Source organism: Martes martes, assembly GCF_963455335.1.
Source record: "Martes martes genome assembly, chromosome: Y".
Classification (NCBI taxonomy): domain Eukaryota; kingdom Metazoa; phylum Chordata; class Mammalia; order Carnivora; family Mustelidae; genus Martes; species Martes martes.
This window is the reverse complement of record NC_137907.1, coordinates 19561764-19583752: the sequence shown is the minus strand read 5'-3', so window position 1 is coordinate 19583752 and position 21989 is coordinate 19561764. Positions and strand designations below refer to the sequence as shown.

Here is a 21989-nt window from a genome sequence, read left to right as displayed (position 1 = left end):
GTGAGCACTGCCTAATATATGAATTGTGGAAGCACTATATGTACACCTGGAAGTAATATAACATTGTAGGTGAACTATACTTAATTCTTAAACTTGCCAAAACTTAAACTTGCCGTAACAGAAAATACTACCAGAGCTAGATGAATTTACTGGTTGAGTTTCTCCCAATATTTAAGGAAGAAATTATCCTAAAGCTCTACTGTTTGCCCCAGAAAATAGAAGTAGAGGGAACATTTTATAACCATACTTAATGAGGCCAAGATAATGATTATTAATATCAATACTAAACATTTTGAGACATCAAAAAAGATGTTACAAAAAGACAGTAACAAAAAAAAAAAAAGGAATATGTCTTATAAACACAGGTGCAAAAATCCTCTACAAAATATCAGCAACTAGAATCTAACTATGTATAAAAAGAATTATATACCATGGCCAAGCGGGATTTATCCCAGGTATGCGGGTTGCTTCAACATTAGGAAACCACTCATTGTAATCCATCACATTAAAACATTGAAAAAGCACAACCATATGATTGTACGATCTATACAGAAAAAAGCAAACACAAGCATGGTAAAATTACTCCTGTAAACCTGGAGAACAGAGCAACTTCCTCCTCTGGTAAGAATATCTACGAAAAGACTACACGTGCATTATGTGAAGGGTGAGGAACCCAAAGCATTCCCCAAGATCAGGAACAAAGCATGGATGTTCCTATTCACAACTCTTTCAGAACCGTGCTAAAAACTCTAATGCAATAAAGCAAGGACATAAAAGGGAAATAAATTAAAAATAAAGAAAGAAGGGGCACTTGGATGGCTCATTTGGTTAAGGGTCTGCCATCAGGTCAGGTCATGATCCCAGGGTCCTGGGATCCTGCTCAGCGGGAGCCTGGTTCTCTCTCCCTCTGCCTCTGCCTCTCCCCACAACTGGTGTGTTAACTCTGCTCCCTCTCTCCCAAATAAATAATCTTAAAAAGGAAGAAAGTGAGGAAGGGAGGAAGAAAGGGAGGAGACACTCCTTGAAGGTTACGTAACTGCCCAAATATCAAGTTTAAAACTCAACAAAACCTCATGGATTTAATAAACAATATTAAAGATACATGGGTATAATACAGAAGTCAATTGCTTTCCTGTGCCAGAATGAACAAATGGAATCTCAAATTAAAAATCACTAATAGCATTCATATCAATACTACCCCCAAAATGAAATACGTAGGGATAAATCTAATAAAACATGTGAAAGATCTGTAACAACAAGACGTGATGAAAAGATCTTAAGAAGAACAAAACATGATGAAAAGTTCTGTAAGAAAAACAAAACATGATGAAAAACTAAAATTGAGAGATATTCCATATTCACAGTCAGTCTCCCCCCCCCCTTTTTAAGTAATCACTGCACCCAAAGTGTGGCTTGAACTCATACCCCAAGGTCAAGAGCTGGATGTTCTAGGACTCATTCAGTCAACTGGTTGTTGAGCCAGCCAGGCACCCCCTCATAGTTAGATATTTTAAGATGTCAATTCTTATAAATTTCATCCACTGATTCAATGCATTCAAATAAAAATCCCAGCACAATTATTCTGAATGTTTACAAAGTCATTCTTAAGTGTACATGGAAAAATAAAACATCCAAAATAGCCAACACAAAATTCTGCAGGAAAAAAAGAAAGCTAGAGAACTGCACTACTTGATTTTAAGACTTGGTATAAAGCTATATTAATCAAAGAACTACGCTGTGGACAAATTGATCAAGGGAACAAAACATAAAGCCTAGAAACAGACCATAAACATAGTTAACTGCTCTTTGATAAAGGAGCAAAAGCATTATTATGGAGAGATACATTCTTTTTTAAATGGTGCTGGAACAACCAGTTTTAAATTAAAGTTTTAATTTAATTTAAATTAATTAATTTTTAATTTAAAATTAAGTTTTAATTTTAATTTAAAAAAATTAACCTTTACACCGATATTTCACCCCTCATAAAAAATTAACTGAAAGTGGATCACAGATCTAAATGTAAAATGCAGAAGTATGAAACTGCATGATTGACATAGGGGAAAATCTAGATATATCAGCCATGGTGAAGACTTCTTCAATATTACTTGTAAGGCACAATCATGAAAGAACTGGTATACTAGATGTCCATTAAAACTAAAAACTTCTGCTCTCTAAGGGGCATGTCAGAGAATGAGAAGAGAAGTAGGAATTGGGGAAGAAAATACAATATTCATATGTGGTTAAGGACTATCAAATATAGAAGGAAGAAAAAACATCTAACACCCAACATTAAGAAACTAATACAACTGAAAAATGGACACAGGTCAGACACAGGTCTGAACACATGCCTCAAAAGTTAATACAGATGGAATGAAAAGATGCTCCGAAACACATTAGAGAATTATAAAACTAAAAAATGAGATACCACCATATCCCTACTAGAATTACTAAAGCCCAAACTACAAACCCCACTGCCCATGGGATCTTCAGGAAATGATTAGGTAATACCTTCAAGGAAGAGATCAGTAGTGCCCTTATAAAAGAGACCCCAGAGTCCTGGAATAGAGCCCTCCATTGGACTCCCTGCTCAGTGGGGAGTCTGCCTCTGCCTCTCACTCATGTGTGCTTTGTCTCTCTCAAATAAATAAAATCTTAAAAAAAAAAAAAAAAAAAAAAAGATCCTGAAAGTGTCTTCATTCCTTCTGCCATTTGAAAACAGTGAGAAGAATGCTGACTAGGATTAGTAGAGAGCCCTCAACAATTACGAAATCTTCCATTACCCTGATCCTGAATTATCTAGCCTCCATTAGCTGTGAGAAAGAAATTTAGGTTGTTTATAAACTACCCAATGGATATTACTTTGTTTTAAACTGCCCAAACTAAAAACCTTCATGTTTAAACATGGACCATCAAATTCTGGGAAAAGTGGACAAAAAGTAGACTCAGTCATTATAGACGGAAATGTAAAATGGTCCCAATGTTTTACAAGGTAATTTGTTAGTTTTACATAAAACTAAACATTGTGTTATGATGAGCAATCATATCTTAGGTTTTCACCCCCATGAAATGAAAACTTACATTCTTACAAACTGCAATACATGTTTATAGCAGCTTTATTCAGAATTGCAAAAATGTATAAATAATTAAGTCCTTCAGTAAGTAAATGGATAACTGAACTCTGGTAAATTCAAATTATGGAATATGATTCAGTAATGAAAAACAAAATGACTATTATGTCAAAGACAGACATGCAAGAACCTAAAATGTGGGGTGCCTGGGTGGCTGAGAGGGTTGAGTCTCTGCCCTCAGCTCAGATCAAGGTCTCCGGGTCCTGGGATGGAGCCCTGCTCGGGCTCTCTGCTCAGCAGGGAGCCTGTTTCCCCCCTTCTCTCTCTGCCTGTCTCTCTGCCTATTTGTGATTCGTGTGTTAAATTAAAAAACTTAAAAAAAAAAAAAAAAGAACCTAAAATGCATAATGGCAAGTGAAAAAAGCCATTCAAAAAAGGCCAACATACTGTACTTATGAACTTCTGGAAAAGGCAACAATGTAGAGATAATAAAACTGTTACTGGCACAGGTTCAGGATAGTCAAGGAAGAATAAAAAGAACCCAGGGTATGTTTACAGCAGTCAAACCGTTTTATGTGACACCATAAAGGTGAATATATGTCATTATCAATTTGTCAGGACCAATACAATACATAACACAACGAAAAAAAAAAAGAATGTAAATTATGGAGTTTCGTTAGTAATAGTGTATTAATAACACATTATCATCTGCAATTATCATGCTACACTACTACAAGGTATGTAGGATGGGGAACCAAAGAATGGAGTAATTTTGGAAACTTTTAGTACATTCTACTCCATTTTCTATAAACTCAGAATTGCTCTACAATGTAGTCTTTTAGTTAGTACTATTGTAAAATTATTATAAAATTATTTTTATATAATTATATAATATATAATTTATATAATTATTATTATAAAATTATTTTAACACTTAAAATTATCATACAATTATGAGTTATTTAAAAGTAATTTTTACAGATAAGATTATTCATTAAATTTTCTTTCTTCTGAAAATATACACAAGCTGAAGAAAAATTATTTAAGAACAAACAAAGTAGAGAGATAATATTTTACCTGAGTGGAGTTAGACAGCTGTTTTCTCCATGGCTCTCCTGTGCTGCTGGTCAGGTTTGTGCAGTTATGAGGTAGAGTGAGTATGTTTTGCTGCAAGTAAGGCACATTTCCATTACTTCCACTTCCTGTTACATAATTATTGCCTTCCAAAGTAGTGTCTGTACTCCCCAGTGATTCTGATGTGCCAAAAGGAGCACAGCCTCCAGCAAATGGTCCACTGGACAAAGGCTTTTCAAACCAAGCAGAGCGTACTTCAGGTTGGGAGACACTAGATTCTCTAGGTAGAGAAGAATGTGGTTGCTGGCTAGAGATAAAGTTTGTAGGCAGTGATGAGTTAGCTATTGGCCAACTAGGAATTCCAGTAGTTTGTCCTGTCTGTCCCATCTTCGAAAAAAAAGAAGAAAACCTGCTTGTGTGACTCTGAAAATATGTAATTGATACATCCCTTAATATTATTATGCTATTTAATATCTCTAATTTAAAAAACATACATTTCAAAAATGAAACATCGAGAAACCGAAAATCTTTTTCATTATATACTTAAAGAAAATTCTTTATTCAGTTTTACAAGGGCAAAACAAAGCATTTTAAAATAACCAGTTAGTAAACTATAGGCCTTGTTTTATAACATAAATGGGGGATTTCAAATTTCCATTCTATTACATTTATGCCAAATCCTTCATAATAAACACTCCTTACAAACACCTCCACCTCAAGATGGAATACTTTAATTTTTAAATAATAGTAAGTCCATAGAACAGGTGTGTTCTATGTTCTATGTATTTCTGTGTTCTAACACACCCATTCTATGGACTTATTTACCCCCCCCCCCAAAAAAAGATAAAAAGGAAAACATGGGAGTGTTTTGTTCTAAATTAATTTACAGCTATTAAAAAAAAACAACCAAAAACAAAATGTGCCCACTAATAGTATTTTATAATTCTTTGTTTTGTCTTTTCTTTTAAAAGTAGGCTCCATGGGGCACCTGAACGGCTTAGTCATTAAGCGTCTGCCTTCGGCTTAGGTCGTAATACCATGATCCTCAGACTGAGCCCTAGATTGGGCTCTCTAATTCTCCCTCTTCCTGCTGCTTTCCCTACTTGTGTGCTTTCTTCCCGTCAAATAATAAATAAAATCTTAAAAATAAGTAAGTAAGTAAGTAAAAGCCAGCTCCAAGCACAGCCTGAGGCCCAAGGAACTAACCACCCTCACTCAGATCAAGATTTCAGCTGGAATCAAGTCATATGCTTAACAGACTGAACCACCCAGGCACTCCCAAACATATAAGTTCTACAAAGTATGTGTAGAAAATAGAACTGATGATTAATATATTCTCAGATGATATTGTACTCAGGAAAAGTATTTAGCATGGTAATAAACATTACAATAAAAATACTATACATACTTGTTGCATTAAGACAAACTGACTTTCCAATTGTTCCAGCATCAGTTTCTGTGCTGCATTTAAATTATCTCTATTTGCACGCAGCTGTTCCAACTGCTAGAAAAAGAAAAGAGAATACAAAGATAAAGTTAAGAAACAGAAGTTCGTCAGGCAACCTGTCACTCTGAAAAAGGACCATAAACTTGGAACTTCTGTGTAATCAAATGCTGTGATTTCTAACCTCAAGTAATCAATTCCAAAATGCAGTCTTTCCAGAAATCTAAGAAAGGAAGATTAAAAACAAGCTCATCAGGAACTATTTAAGTAACAAAAATGTGGTATTAAAAAAGTGCTTAGAAACAGCATTGTTAGCAACAGGAACAATGGAAATCACCTAAAAAGTCCAATGATAGGAACCTGGTTAAAGAATGGGTGGCCTCAAATTAGTAAGACAGGAAACAACGTGTGCTGGAGACGATGTGGCGAAAGGGGAACCCTCCTCTTACACTGTTGGTGGGAATTCAAGTTGGTGCAGCCACTTTGGAGAACAGTGTGGAAATTCCTCAAGAAATTAAAAATAGAGCTTCCCTATGACCCTGCAATTGCACTACTAGTATTTACCCCAAAGATACAGATGTAGTGAAAAGAAGGGCCATCTGTACCCCAATGTCTATAGCAACAATGGCCACAGTCACCAAACTGTGGAAAGAACCAAGATGCCCTTCAACGGACGAATGGATAAGGAAGATGTGGTCCATATACACTATGGAGTATTATGCCTCCATCAGAAAGGATGAATACCCAACTTTTGTAGCAACATGGACGGGACTGGAAGAGATCATGCTGAGTGAAATAAGTTAAGCAGAGAGAGTCAATTATCATATAGTTTCACTTATTTGTGGAGCATAACAAATAATATGGAGGACATGTGGAGATGGAGAGAAGGGATTTGAGGGAAATTAGAAGGAGAGGTGAACCTGAGAGACTATGGACTCTGAAAAACAACCTGAGGGTTTTGAAGGGGCAGTGGGTGGGAGGTTGGGGGAGCCAGGTGGTGGGTATTAGGGAGGGCACGGATTGCATGGAGCACTGGGTGTGGTGTAAAAACAATGAATACTGTTACAGTGAAAAGAAATTAAAAAAAAAAAAAAAGAAAAAAAGAATGAGTGGCCTCCATGAAGACCTAAAACATTTTATACCCATAAAAGAACAATAAAGCAATGCATAAACATGAAAAGGTTTTGAAGATACATCTGTAAAAGAAATAAATACCAAGGTTCTAAATGTATAAACATTTTATTTGTTTAAAAGAAAACAAAAAAGCGGGACGCCTGGGTGGCTCAGTTGGTTAAGCGGCTGCCTTCGGCTCGGGTCATGATCCCAGCGTACTGGGATCGAGTCCCACATCGGGCTCCTTGCTCAGCAGGGAGCCTGCTTCTCCCTCTGCCTCTGCCTACCACTCTGTCTGCCTGTGCTCGCTCACTCTCTCTCTCTAACAAATAAATAAATAATTAAAATTTAAAAAAAAAATATAAAAAAAAAAAAAAAAAAAAAAAAAAGAAAACAAAAAAGCAAAGCCTCCGGTCATGATCCCAGCGTCATGGGGATCAAACCTGATGTTAGGGTTTTGGGTGGGGAGGTGCAGCTCAGTGGAGAGCCTGCTTCCTCCCATCTCTCCTGCTCCTACTTACATACACTACATACATTTTAGATTTTATCTAAAATCTTTAAAACAGAACAAAAAGGAATCTATAAGATAAGTGTATTTTTGTACATGTACAACATATCTCTAGGGAAAAAATGCAAAAGAAGCAATTAACATTAGTTATTTATAGGAAAAGGAAATTAAATGGCTAGACTAAGGAACAAGAATAATCCTTTAACCTGTATACCCTGTATTTTCTAATAACTCTTGCATTTCAAACACATACATGCCTTACTTCTTTAAAAAAAATAAAAGGATAAGGGCGCCTGGGTGGCTCAGCGGGTTAAGCCTCTGCCTTAGGCTCGGGTCATGGTCTCAGGGTCCTGGGATCGAACCCCGCATCGGGCTCTCTGCTAGGTGGGGAGCCTGCTTCCCCCCTCTCTGCCTGCCTCTCTGCCAAATAAATACATTAAATAAATAAATAAATAAATAAAGGGACAAAATGAATTTCAATTTCAATCTGTTACTCTTAAAAGATGTGGGCTCATTATACTTCAATTAATTTGATTTACTGCCATTAAATTTTAAGAATTAATGACTAAAAAAGATTAAAGCTTATTACCTCTTGCTTTAAAATAGAAGGAAAATATGTCAAAAGAATATTTCAAACCACAGGTATATGGTCAGTTAACCTTTGACAAAGGAAGCAAGATATACACTGGAAAAAAAAACTGTCTCTTCAACAAATGCTGTTGGGAAAACTGGACGGCAACATGCGAAAAAATGAAACTGGACCACTTTCTAACATCATAAACAAAAATAAACTCAAAATAGATTAAAGACTTAAATGTTAAGACCTGAAACCATAAAAATCCTAGAAGAGAGCAAAGACAGTAACCCTTTTTTTCTTTTCTCAAGATTTTTTTTTTCTTTAGACACAAAGAGAGTATGTATATAGCAGGGAGGGGTACTAGAAGAGGGAGAGAGTATGAAGTAGGTTCTGTACTGAGCACAGACACTAACACAGGGCTTGAGCCCACAACCCTAGTATCATAACCTGACCCAAAACAAGGAGTTGGGACACCCGACTATACCACCTAGGCACCCCCAGACAATAACTCTTTGATATCGGCCATAGCAACTTCTCAATAGGTATGTCTCATGAGGCAAGGGAAATGAAAGTAAAAAAGAACTACAGGGACTTCATCAGGATAAAAATATCCTGCAGAGTGAAGGAAACAATCAACTAAAAGGCAATCTACCAAATGGGAGAAGGTATCTGAAAATGACATATCTGCTAAAGGGATAGTAACCAAAATGTTTAAAAAGAACTTCTAAAACAACAACCCCAAAACCAAAAAATCCAGTGAAGAAACAGGCAGAAGACATGAACAGGCATTTTTCCAAAGACATCAAGATGGTCAAAAGATATATGAAGGATGTTCAACATTGCTCATGGTCAGAGAAATACAAATTAAAACCACAATGAAAAAATACCCTCAGCTGTAGGAATGCTAAAATAAAAAGCACAAGAAAACAAGTGTTGGGGAGGATTGCAGATGAAAAGGAACTGCCCTATATCACACTTGTGCAGCCACACTGGAAAATATCACCGAAGTGCATCAAATAGTTAAAAATAAAGCTACCCTATGATTCAGCATACTATTGGGTATTTACCCAAAGAGTATGAAAACAAAACAAAACAGAATATGAAAGCACTAATTTAAAGGATACATGCATCCCTATTTTTATAGCAGCATTATTTACAATAGCAACAATACAGAAGCAGCTCAACTGTCCATCAACTGATGAATAAGGAAGATATGGTATATATACAATGGAATTTGGCCATTTAAAAAAATCTTGCCATCTGCAACAACGTGCATGGAGCTAGAAACTACTAGGCTAAGTGAAATAAGTCAGTTAGAGAAAGACAAATGTCATATGATTTCACTCACGTGGAATTTAAGAAAACAAATGAATCAAGAGAGAAAAATATGAGAGACAAATTAAGAAACAGATTTTAAATTATAAACTAACTGATGATTACCCATGAGGGAATGAGTTAAATAGATGATGGGGGTTAAAGTTTGCAGTCATGATGAGCACAGGATGATTTATGAAACTGCTGAGTCTCTATATTGTACACCTGAAACTGTGTATGTTAAAACTACCTGGAATTTTTTTTCTTAAGATTTTGTTTATTTATTTGAGAGGGAGAGTAGGAAGGAGAAGCAGACTCTGCTGAGCAAAGAGTCTGACCCGGCGCTCAATCCCAGCCAGGGCCCTGAGATCATGACCTGAGCTGAAGGCAGATGCTTAACAACTGAGCCAGCCAGGCACCCCAAAACTACCTGGAATTTTTTTTTTAAAACAACAAAAGAAATTTTATATATACATAGATATACACAGATACATACATACATACATATATATATATATATGTATTTCATACCTGTAATTTCTGTGGTGTCAAATACCATGAATGAACTTGCTGTTGTACTGGATTAAGTGAAACAGTTCTATTCCAGTTCTCAGAACTATTCTGAGGAAAGTTTATTTAAAGAAATTAAGGAATATTTAGTTAAATTCATACATTAATAGGTATGACAAGTGAGACATTAATGACAGTAACTGGAACACTTACACATATACAGGATTTAACTATTCAAATTATTTTAAAAATAACTTAAAATGTATAATCAATTTGAAAGTTTTCTAATTTGAAACATACGCTCTTCTTTACCTCCACCTAAAAAGCCTCTTAGGTAAATCATGTCTCAAACAGCTAACAAGCTGCCCATTAGGTGGGATATACTTGTGTTAAGTTCATAAAAGTAAGAAATGAATAAAATTACTTGTTCAAGTATCTATCACCACCTTCTAAATTTAAATGATGTTTACATAACTGGTATATAAAATGCCTTTTAGGTAACAGGAAAACTGAAAATCTTTCACTCTCTGATGTACAGAAGTTGAAAACACATGACAGGTAAAATTTCAAAGACATAGTGGTTCACTTTTGATTGGGATTTTCCATTTCTCTAAGTACACATATATACCTTTGTTGGACTAGATGTTCTTTTCTTCTTGGCAGGACTGGATGGTCCATCTACTTGGCTAGAAGTAATCATATGTACTGGCAAGGATTGCTGTGAAAGTGGTATTTGACTGAGGCCTAATACAGGTTCAGTGTTTGGGTGATGAGCTTTGTAAGCCTATGGATCACAGAAGTAAGACAAAAAATATGGTTCCATATATTCATAATTCATCCCTTCATATTAAAAAAAATTTATAAGCTGCATACTTTTTAAAGTTATGTGGACATCACAGATAGTGATAAAAATTAAACTGAATGAATCATTAATGGAGGAATGTGTACCTTCATTTGAAGAACTTTCATTTTTAATATACCACTGTATAATAGTCCCTTTAAGAAAAAACCCTTTTGAATTTATGAGAATATATAAAAATTTTGAAATTTGTACCCCAATTTTCTTCCCATTTTAGAGGAAGTTTTATTTTTACTTTATAAAATTTATTTATTTTAGTCATCTCTGCACCACGGTGGTGCTGGAACTCATGGCCCTGAAGATCAGGAGTCGCATGCTCTTTTGACTGAGCCAGCCAAGTGCCCCAAGGAAGTTTTATTTTGATATAAAATCCGTTGCATATAATTTGGAAGAATTTTTGTTAAAAAAAAAAAAAAAGCCAATCATATACTTAGCATTATAAGTTTGAGCACTACAGATTGGAAAGAACCCTTAAAGCTGGGCACCTACAAAGATAACCCAACTTCTCACCTGCTGTGTTGTGTTCATGGCACCCTGCCTGGAGGTAAGCTCTGCGGGTATTGGTAGGCTCCACGCCTCCTCAATACTAGGAAGTAATTTAGTTTTATTCTGTAGACTACCTTGTGGAAGGTTACACAACTGAGCCTAGGAAAAATTATGTAAAAAGCAAATTTAACACAGGCCTACTTGAGTAAGAGCAAGTCCACTAAATCTTCCTCAATGTTACAAGTATTTATTTCTTACAGAAAATAGAGTCTAAATTTGGGGGTTTTATATGTTCCATATAAAAAGGGCAACTAGAATATACTCATGTGAGTCAGAACAAAACCACTTTCTCTTTTTCAGAAATCTCACAGGAAATTTCAATCAAGAGTGGAAAACAATGTGTTCTTTTCTCTAAAATGCTATGACTTAAAGATGTAGATAGCGCACAGAAAAATCATGCAAATTAATGTGTATCAAAGAAGTAAATGTGCAAAAGAACCCCAAACGCACTGCATCTTTTACTTTAAATGAAAAGTGAAATATCACAAAATATTAAAAATTATGAAAAAAAGTTACTGACATGAAAACAAAAGAAACAGACACACTTTCCAGCCACCCTCCTCATGACAGTTATCATATGGGAAAGTCTTTTAAAATAAGCTATCTCAATGTTTTACCTGTAAAAATTTAATTCTTCCTGCAAGTGTAGAGATATTATTACAACTTTTGCTTCTAGTTGCATTTAAGTAGCATTTAATGGCATCCTGAGGTTGGTTGCAGGATTCATAAAGAGTGCCTAGGTCCATCCAGGCTGCTGCATGGCCATGATCCAACTGTACAGCACAAATATAGGCCTGTAAAGCATCCATAGGTTGATTTTGCTGCTGATAAAGCACACTGAAAAGAGAAAGAATAAGTTGTGTGAAACAGAGTATAACAGTAATACACAGTATATTACATATGTTAAAATGAACTTGTGTATCTATGAAAATACTATTAATTCTATATACAGAAAGCTTACCCTATGGAACACCATGTATCTGCACTTGCTTCTGATTTATCAATAGATTGCCTGTAAGATATAAAGGCATCCTGAACTTTCCCAATACTTGAGTAACACCTGAAACAGAGGAAAAAATTATGCGTATTTTGGTATGGGTATAGACAAACGAGGGTGTGTGTGTGTGTGTGTGTGTGCACGCGTGCGTGTGTGCGCGTGTGTCTGTATATATGCATATACAGTATTCCATTAATACTTAACTATATTTATTGTCAAAATGATGTCTATAGAAACAAAAGAAACCTAAAAGGCTACTACATATGTATGTGTAACATACGTGCTTAAACACAAAAACATGTAATTATAATATACATTGTAATTCGCTGTTAAATGAGCTTTCCTCTAAGTGTTAACACTTTATAATGAACTCTACTGAAATCATTACCAATTTGTTCAATGCCATAATATTCAAGAGTAAAGCACACAGTTCTCTATATGCAGTTTGTATTCAGGTTTCCTTTAGATGAAGATTAAAGGTATAAATAAAAAAAATTTGGTCACAGTCTGCATTTTTCTTTATAAACTTACAACACTCAGAACAAACATTCCTTAATTCATGAAAATTTCAAATAATACTGAGCAAACTGAATGTGAAAAACAGCATAAACCATCTTAATTATCTAATTTAATAGGTATTTTATTTTACTTATTTTTTTTAATAAATCAAGTGGGGCTTGACTTCATGACTCCGCGCTAAAATCAAGAGTCAAGCACTTAACCGACTGAGCCACCCAGGCACTCCCAATTTAGGTATTTTAAATAACTTACATTTTAATCCTGTTTTTTAAAAAGCAGTTATATTAATAAATATTAAAAGCAAACGACAGTATATGGGGACTTTATCAAACAACCAACCAACGAAGAACAAAACAAAATAAAAAACAACAACAAATAAAACCCCAAGCCATATAACTTTATATAAAATGAATCAAAGAAAAACTGTTCTATAGGTTAGCTGTTGGTAAAGAAAAATTTAGACTATAGGAATTACCCACCAAATAATTTTGTTTTTATTTTTTTAAAGATTTTACTTATTTATTTGACAGAGAGAGAGATCACAAGTAGGTAGAGAGGCAGGCAGAGAGAGAGGGGGAAGCAGGTTCCCCATCGTGCCGGGAGCCTGATGTGGGGCTTGATCCCAGAACCCTGAGACCCTGACCTGAGCCAAAATCAAGAGCCAGACATCAACTAACTAATCCGCCCAAGCGCCCCAAGAACTTCAAGTTTTTTCTTTTAAAAATATTATATTTATTTATTTGGGAGACAGGGAGAGTGCATGCATCAGAGAGCACAAGTGATGGAGAGAAGAAGCCAGCTGCCCATAGAGCCTGGAGTCTGACGTGGGGCTCCAATCCCAGGACCCTGGGATCATGACTTGAGCCACAGGCAGAGGCTTAACCCACTGAGCCACCCAGGCGACCCAGTAATTTTGTTTTTAAATTTGTTTTCTTAAGACACAGAAATTATTTAAGTATGTTTCCAAAATGGAACTTTTTGGGTAATATTACTTCTTATGGCTTTGTAGGATACAAAATAGCAAGAAATGTTTTAATACCTTTAACTGTACAGGCAGTGTAGGATGAACACTACTATCACTGATTTAAATTTTAATTCATGTAACCCAAATGGCTGGGAATCAGATTATAGTAGAAATGATAAAAGGCATTTCATATAAACAAATGTTAGTCAGTCTACAAACGGAAAATTTAAATCCAACTTTGATCAACTTGAGTTTGTCCTTCTAAAAAAGGAAGTGTCATGACAAAAGCACTTTACAGAACATTAATCTTCTAACAACATATAAACTGAAAAATCAAAGACTGAAAATAAATTTTCGACAGAAAGCCACAAGGCTGGTACACACATGTGAGCCAGAATTAAAGTAATTCTGAGTACACACACGTGAGCCAGAATTAAAGTGAAAGTAATGAAAATTGTATAAATAATACCAAATGACTGAAGACTCCCTGACTTCACCACATACTAAAGGAGATATAACTGTAAAACTTAGTATAAAAAAGTAAATTATTGGGGCACCTGGGTGGCTCAGTGGGTTAAAGCCTCTGCCTTCAGCTCAGGTTGTGATCCCAGTGTCCTGGGATCGGGCCCCACATCGGGCTCTCTGCTCACTCAGTGGGGAACCTGCTTCCTCCTCTATCTGCCTGCCTCTCTGCCTACTTGTGATCTCTGTCAAATAAATAAATAAAATCTTAAAAAAAAAAAGGTAAATTATTGTGAAAAAGAATAAAGTAAAGAAAGAATAAAGTAGCTAGTCTAAGAAAGAAAATGATAAATGAGCTTTTATTTACTTTTTGGAAGGATTTTTATTGGGGCGCCTGGGTGGCTCACTTGCTTGAGTAACTGCCTTTAGTTCACATCATTAACCCAAGAGTCCCAGGATCAAGTCTCCCCACTCGTCAGGCTCCCTGCTCAGTGGGAAGTCTGCTTCTCCCTCTGAACCTCCCCCACATCAAGTTCTCTCACCCTCTCCCTCTCAAATAAATAAAACATTAAAAAAATTTTTTTTTTTTTTATTTATTTGAGAGAGAGAGAGAGAGAGGGAGAGAGCACAAGCAGGGGAAAGAGGGAGAAGCAGACTCCCAGCTGAGCAGGGAGCCTGATTTGGAGGTTGATCCCAGAATCTGAGATCATGACCTGAGCTGAAGGCAGATGCTTAACCAACTGAGCCTCCCAAGTGCCCCAATAAACGAGGTTTTAAAAGATATTTTGGTGTGTACATTTCTAACGTTCAGGAAACAGAAGTGGGTATGAAACAAGTTCAGAACCTTAAGAGTTACAAATCTTAATTTGCAATTCACCCAAATGAAAGAGGCTTAAGAATAGGATGCATGTAAGAAGTGAGGAGAAATAAACATGAAAGATGACTAATTTGTGGGCTGACAGAAGAAACACCAGTAAAGGAAACAGAGAAAATGATTTTAGAGAGTGCATAAAATCTCTGTTGGACAGAGAATTAAAAAGGGAGTTAGCAGTAACTGGAAACAGGGACAGACATCAGAGATGATGTGAATAGCATTAGAAAAGTATTTTTTAAAACAAAACAAAATTTCAGATTATCTAACACATTCACCTAAATGCCAGAAGAAATAAGAAATAATTTCTGAAACCAGCATTTTCATGCCCCTCTTTTTAAAAGTCAAGAGAGAATGTCAATATGCCCAAGTCTGAGTCCAATCAAAAGAACTGTACCCTTAGTACAACTTGTTTAGGTTCCTTTAAGGTTGGCCGACCTGTAATACAAGGAGCACCAAGTAAACTTCAGTTCAGCTCTGCAGTTTCAGCTCTTTCTGTGACATTTACTACTTTTCTGTGACATTACTTAAGGAAACCAGTTTACTTCTCTGGACTCATTTCCCCCATATGTAAAATGAGAGGATGAACAAAGCTGGCTATCTAATAACTCCTAACCGTTAAATAGTTCTGTTACTGTGGGAGACTACTAACAGAGCCTTTTACCAACGCTGAGTATAACCATATTACTATATCACCATCTCACCTTTTTTGGGGGGGTGTGTATTTTTATTTACTTGAGAGAGAGAAACAGGCTGAGTGCACAGGCATAGGGAGCTGCAGAGGAATAGGGAGAGGTGGGCTCCCCGCTAAACAGGGAACCCCTGGATCCCAGGATCACAACCAGAGCCAGGAAAGGCAGACACATATTCGAAAGACCCACACAGGTGCCCACCATCTCACATTTACAGACATACACCAAACAATAAGCAACAATACGCAACACAACCTTGAAGCAGTGGTTAACAGATAAAAGTCTCTGAAATATTAATGTCATAGTATTTCCCTATGAATTCTACTGACAATGAGATTCTCATCAAAGCTTTAATGAATTTTAGAATATATTTTTGCAAACTTAGTTTCTGTAGCAATAAAGCCAATTAAAGTAATACATTAGTAGATAGTAGATGAGAGCAAAAAAAGCAAAATTATAGAAATCACAGAAAAAAATAAGACTGAAAATAATTACTGTTTAAAATCATAATCCTGAGCCCAAAAAAGATTAGTATCTTCTATTTGAGAAGTCAAGAAAATGTTCTGCACATTCAGATAATTTTATCCAAAAAGTTAAAAATAAAGCACAGATCCATGTTTTAATATCAGGTATCTATGGGCAAAGCCCTCTGTGGAATACTGTTCTCAATTAGATAGAGAAGTACATCATTATTTAAATGTTAATGTCAAACACATTTCATTTTAAACTGTTTATATTTGTAATTAAAGAATAAAAATTACTTATACTAAAAAGCTATGCATAGTGCATATTACGCTACAAATTCTTATCTTGTATCAAATTATTTACACTCCTAAAATCTATAGTAGTAACAGTACTAATCCATAAAACAATTAGAAGTTAAATTTCATAGCTCTCTCTTTTTCTAATATAAAGACTTTTTTTTTTTTAAGATTTATTTATTGACACAGAGAGAGAGATCACAAGTAGGCAAAGAAACAGGTGGAGGCAGAAGCAGGATCCCTATTGAGCAGAGAGCCCAAGGTGGAGCTCGATCCCAGGACCCTGAGATCATGGTCTGACCGAAGGCAGAGGATTAACCCACTGAGCCACCCGTAATAAGCCTCTTTTACAGTAACTCCTAAGACATTCATTATTATGGGGTGCCTGGGTGGCTCAGTCATTAAGCGTTTGCCTTCGGCTCAGGTCATGATCCCACAGTCCTGAGACTGAGTCCCACATTGGGCTCTCTGCTTGGTGGAAAGCCTACTTCTCTCTCTCCCACTCCCCCTGCTTGCGTTCCCTCTCTCTCTGTGTCTCTCTCTGTCAAATAAATAAATAAATAAAATCTTTTTAAAAAAGACTCATCATGCAAAGCTAACAATAATAACTTAGCTCCAAATCCAAATGCTATTTTGTCTATTTATTATATACCCATTTTGTTCAATATACAATGCAAGACAATGGAGAGAGAAAAGATTCAGCTTCTTTCTGAGAACTTTAAGTGGACGAGAGAGACTAAGTTTGGACTTACAAGTTTTATATTACAAACAACTCAAATTAGACTCTTCTATAAGTCCTGGGGAAACTAGAAAAAAGTACAATAAAAGTAGTTAACTTAGCAGTTGTTATTAAACATTATTAATAGATAATAAAAAATTTTTAAAGAAAAAAAAACTAACCTAAAAATAATCTACCTTATTTATTTTTACCAAATAAAAAAAATTATACATTATAGAAAAACTAAAGTTAACATAAAAACTAAATCTAGGGCACCTGGGCGGATCAGTGGGTTAAGCCTCTGGCTTCAGCTCAGATCATGATCTCAGGGTCCTGGGATCAAGTCCCGCATCAGGCTCTCTGCTTGGCAGGGAGCCTGCTTCCTCCTCTCTCTCTGCCTGCCTCTCTGCCTACTTGTGATCTCTCTCTGTCAAATAAATAAATAAAATCTTTAAAACAAACAAACAAACAAAAACTAAATCTGAATTAGACTTCATGACAAAGTTTCTCAAAATAAAGTATTCCTTGTAAAAAAGAATCAGATGAGGGGCACCTAGATGGTTCTGTTGGTTAAGCATCTGCCTTCACTTCAGGTCATGATCTTGGACTGCTGGGATCCAGCCCTACATCAGGCTCCCTGCTTATTGGCAAGTTGGCTCCTTCCTTACACACCCCCCTCCCCACCACTTGTGCATTCTCTCAAATAAGTAAAATCATTTTTAAAAAAAGATAAAAAAAACACAATTTTAAAAAAAATCTTTTTTTTAAAAAGATTTTATTTATTTATTTGACAGAGAGAAAGCACAAGCAGGAGGAGTGGCAGGAGGAGGGAGAACAAGAAGAGGGAGAAGTAGGCTCCTCAGCAAGGAGCCCAATGTGGGGCTTGATCCCAGAACCCTGGGAAAATGACCTGAGTCAGACAGACGCTAAACCAACTGAGCCACCCAGGCACCCAATAAATAAAATCTTAAAAAAAAATAATAATAATAATAAAAAGAAAGAAAGAGAAAAAGAATCAGGTGAAATTTACAATTAAATCAAAGTAAGACAATTAAGTGTGTAACTCTGAGAAAATCAACCTGACAGATCTAATATTTTCATTTATGTGAAATGAAAATTGACATCTCAAACTATTCAAATGAACTTTACCATAGGTTAGCAGGGAGAATAAAAATGAATCATCAAATAAATACATTAAAAATGATAAAAATAACAGAGGGGACAAAATTAAATATTGAATTGAAAAACAGTATTAGTGATTAGTATCTGATGTCTCTTGAAAACTGTTCAATACTTCAAAAACTAACTGTAATGCAAGGACCATGAAGACAAGGTAAAAATAAAAACTGATAAGCAAAATAAGAATTTCTCACTAAAAGCACCAAATTTAGAGCAATCCAGTTTTACCAATCAAGAATCTGCTATCGTGTATTTATAATAAAAAGCAGATATTATATAAGCTAACAATTTAGATTATAAATTAACTCTATGCAGCACAATTCAAATATCTAATCTCACCTCCCAAGAAAATACCAAGACTGGCCAGAATTAGGATCTGCCTCCAAAGACTTCTGGAGATACTGAATCGCATAGCTTTCTTTGGTGGCCTTGTCTCCCAGTAGATCCACATTATGATGCATCCATCCTATAATTAAAAAATTATAAGCATTTACCCATGATCCAACTATTTTTCCACTTTAAGAATATCATGAAGAACACAAATAAAATCCTTTCTGTACATTTTATTCATCTGGTTTCAAACTTCCCTCAAATTTAAAACTACCAAAGATATCTATAGGAAAGTCTACCTTACTCATAAAGGTACAGTCAATGCCACTCAGGGCTCTTAAAGAGCTGAGAGAAATTTAATTTATTTAGGGTAATGCACTGACACTTATTAAATTAGGAGCCCTGGATTTTCCTTCCCCAAATTTAGTTTTTTAAAAAATCGCATCCTATACACCAAAAATAAACAGATGATTAATTTACTTTTCCTTTGAATATTAAAACTAGCAAGCCAATACTGATTTCTAAGAAATAAATATATAAAAGCTTACATAATCAAAAAAGATACATCAGCTAAATAATTTTTAAAAGCCTTAGGGAGTAAGGCTCTATATCTTATTGATACTGGGTATTTTCATCAACATTCTAAATACAGTATTTAACCAAGAACAAAAACAATAACAAAAACTCTCCAAGGCTTATGGAAAACTAATGAAAAATGGGTTTAAAGAGCAGTAAGAGCAATACAGAGTGCCTACTTAATAAACAGGTTCAGAATTACAGAAACAGAAATAGAGATAGTGGAAAAACCAGAACATGACAAAATATGTTTACATTTAAGACAAACCAGTGTTTCAGTTTTGAGTCTAAAGAAGTGTATAAAATTACCTTTGCAAAAATACCACACTAAGGGAAAACTATGCTTAATTACTTTGACACAGAATAATAAAATGACATTATGAAGACACACATAATATCAACAAACTTCATTAAAATTTAAAATTATTTGTTCAAAACCAAACAGAAACAGTGAAAACAAATACAAACTCCAACCAAAATATAAAATAGACACGATGAATACTAATAATATGAATTACTAAGGAATATTCATTATTATCTTCTAAGAAATAACAATGTTAACTTTACATTAAACATTAGATTTTCTTATGAAAAACATAAAATTTAAAAAAATGCTGTAGAACATACAGAGTGAAATATTCTATAATTTTTAGATGCCATAGTTCCACTAATTCATATTGTGAATAAGTCTATGAAAAGAACCACAACAGCCACTCAGAAGCTGTGTGAAAGATGTCAAATTATTAACTTCATAACGCGGTATGCACATGAAAGTACTCAAACTTACTCCAGAGATCAAGTACAAGAGGTTAATACTCAGAGTTTTAAAAAACTATTGCACTGAAGCACTGAAGTTAGATAGGTTTTTGAGATGGACTGTGTTAGATAGTGGGTATAAATCAATTCTGGACAGAAGAAGAAAGGGAATAATAGTTAAGAAGAACACTTACAATATAAAGTATTTTAAATAAAATCTCAAATTAACACACATTATCATTAACCTTAATGCATAATTTCAAATAAAAAGGGACTGTTAATGCAGAAGAGTTCCAACTGTACCCACCAACCACCCGAACATCTGTAATTAAAGGAATCTATAGTAGAAAATAAATTTTTATATACCTAACTGTTGTAAAACAATTGCTTTTACTTGTACAGGTAGGTTTTCTGTCTGTAACAGTTGTTCATAGGCTTCTTTTGCAGAATGATATTTCCTCTAAAGTAGAAAAGAAGTCAAAGAAAAATAAAAGGATAAATCTTTAAATAAAAATAAATATTTTAATAAGGAATTGATTACATGATTTAATTAACTTTTCAAGTAATGAAATAATAAGAACACTAAAATGTATACTATAAAGAATCTGTACTATATGAATTTAGATAATATAAAGTTTCTGTAATAAAAAAATAATTGAATGTACAAAGTGAATTATTAATGGAATATTTCTTCAAGCCTGGACAGCTATGTTGCAGAACAACTAAGAGCTGATAAAATTAACCTTCAATCTAACAGGGTATCAACAAAATAAAACATTAAAAAAATCTGCTATATCCCAAAAGTTACAAACAGAGTTAACTTCAACCTTATACATTTTATAATAACATTCACAAAGCTGTACAAGTTTTCTTTTTTTTTGTTTGTTTGTACAAGTATTCTATTAGCAAATGTATAACTAACTGGAAACACTTTCAAAGATTCAAAGTATAAAGCAAATACATTTAAGTACTACTGTGTTTTACAAAACCTAACACAAGAGGAATGTAGGTAACATTTTAACTTTATACATCTCTCTTGCTGAAAATATTCTTGAAAAACCCATACACAGGGTTTAAGACCTAACCCTTGTTCCACAGTTATGATACAAATAATGCTCATGATATTTAAGGTACAGGCAAATTTCAGTGAGTCCACTGCCCACAGTCCTCCCCAAAAAGTACTAATAAGACTAAACTCTATTACTATTAGCGTGTTCGTGTTTAATACAACTCCTCCATAAAAGGAAAAACTAACAGAAAATTACAAAACATCATCATTTTAAAACTTTAAATTCAATTAATTAACATATTAATGTATTATTAGTATCAGAGGCAGAGTTTAGAGATATTTGTATTAAATACAATAAAGGATATTTGTATTAAATGAGCAGAGCAATATGACTAATTCAAATAAATGCATACATTGAAGCTAATAATTCTGTGTTTCTTCCCTAATCAAATGTGACCAAAAACAATAATCTTAGGAGAAAAAAATTCAGTTTTTATTTCTATCATATGTGCATGTACAGATATACAAACAGACACCAACTCTACATCCACAAAGATGCCCATACATACAATGATAAAGACTTCCCCACACAAAACCAAAGTCAAATTTATCAGTTACAGGATATAAAATTAATAACCAAATTATCAGTTGCATATTACCCACTAGGTAAAGAATGATCCAAAAATAAATTCGGAAAACAATTCTATTTAAAAAAAAAATTTAGGGGCGCCTGGGTGGCTCATTTGGTTAAGGCCTCCGCCTTAGGCTCAGGTCATGATCCAAGAGTCCTCAGCAGGGAGCCTGCTTCCCCCTCTCTCTCTGCCTGCCTCTCTGCCTACTTGCAACCTCTGTCAAATAAAGATATAAAATCTTTTTAAAAAAATTAGAAACATTTACTGAGAATATAAAAGACTTGTACAGAACACCAAATTTTCTTTCTCCATTCATTTGTGAAAGAACATTATATTTAGCAGTCAAAAATTGTTCCCCATCCTGGCTATTATGAATAGTGCTGCAGTGAACACAGGACTGCAAATATCTCTTTGAAATCCTGATTGCAAATCTTCTGGATAAATGCTCAGAAGTGAGATTATTGTATCCTGTGGTAGTTTTTTGAAGAAATCTTATATACTGGTTTTCAC

At 34.7% G+C, this 21989-nt stretch overlaps 1 protein-coding gene across 1 annotated transcript in view; it reads right to left on the bottom strand.

The window, feature by feature from the left end:
* The window catches only part of LOC308337756 (lysine-specific demethylase 6A-like), a 202466-nt gene that overhangs the window by 57541 nt on the left and 122936 nt on the right, over positions 1-21989 (bottom strand). Inside the window, exons 9-17 of the mRNA XM_080795939.1 lie at positions 20205-20298; positions 18516-18642; positions 11975-12073; positions 11631-11850; positions 10978-11112; positions 10237-10392; positions 9630-9719; positions 5551-5646; positions 4146-4529 (exon numbers count right to left, since the gene is read on the bottom strand). Coding sequence (XP_080652065.1) covers positions 4146-4529; positions 5551-5646; positions 9630-9719; positions 10237-10392; positions 10978-11112; positions 11631-11850; positions 11975-12073; positions 18516-18642; positions 20205-20298 — 1401 coding nt within the window. The remainder of the gene's footprint in view (positions 1-4145; positions 4530-5550; positions 5647-9629; positions 9720-10236; positions 10393-10977; positions 11113-11630; positions 11851-11974; positions 12074-18515; positions 18643-20204; positions 20299-21989) is intronic.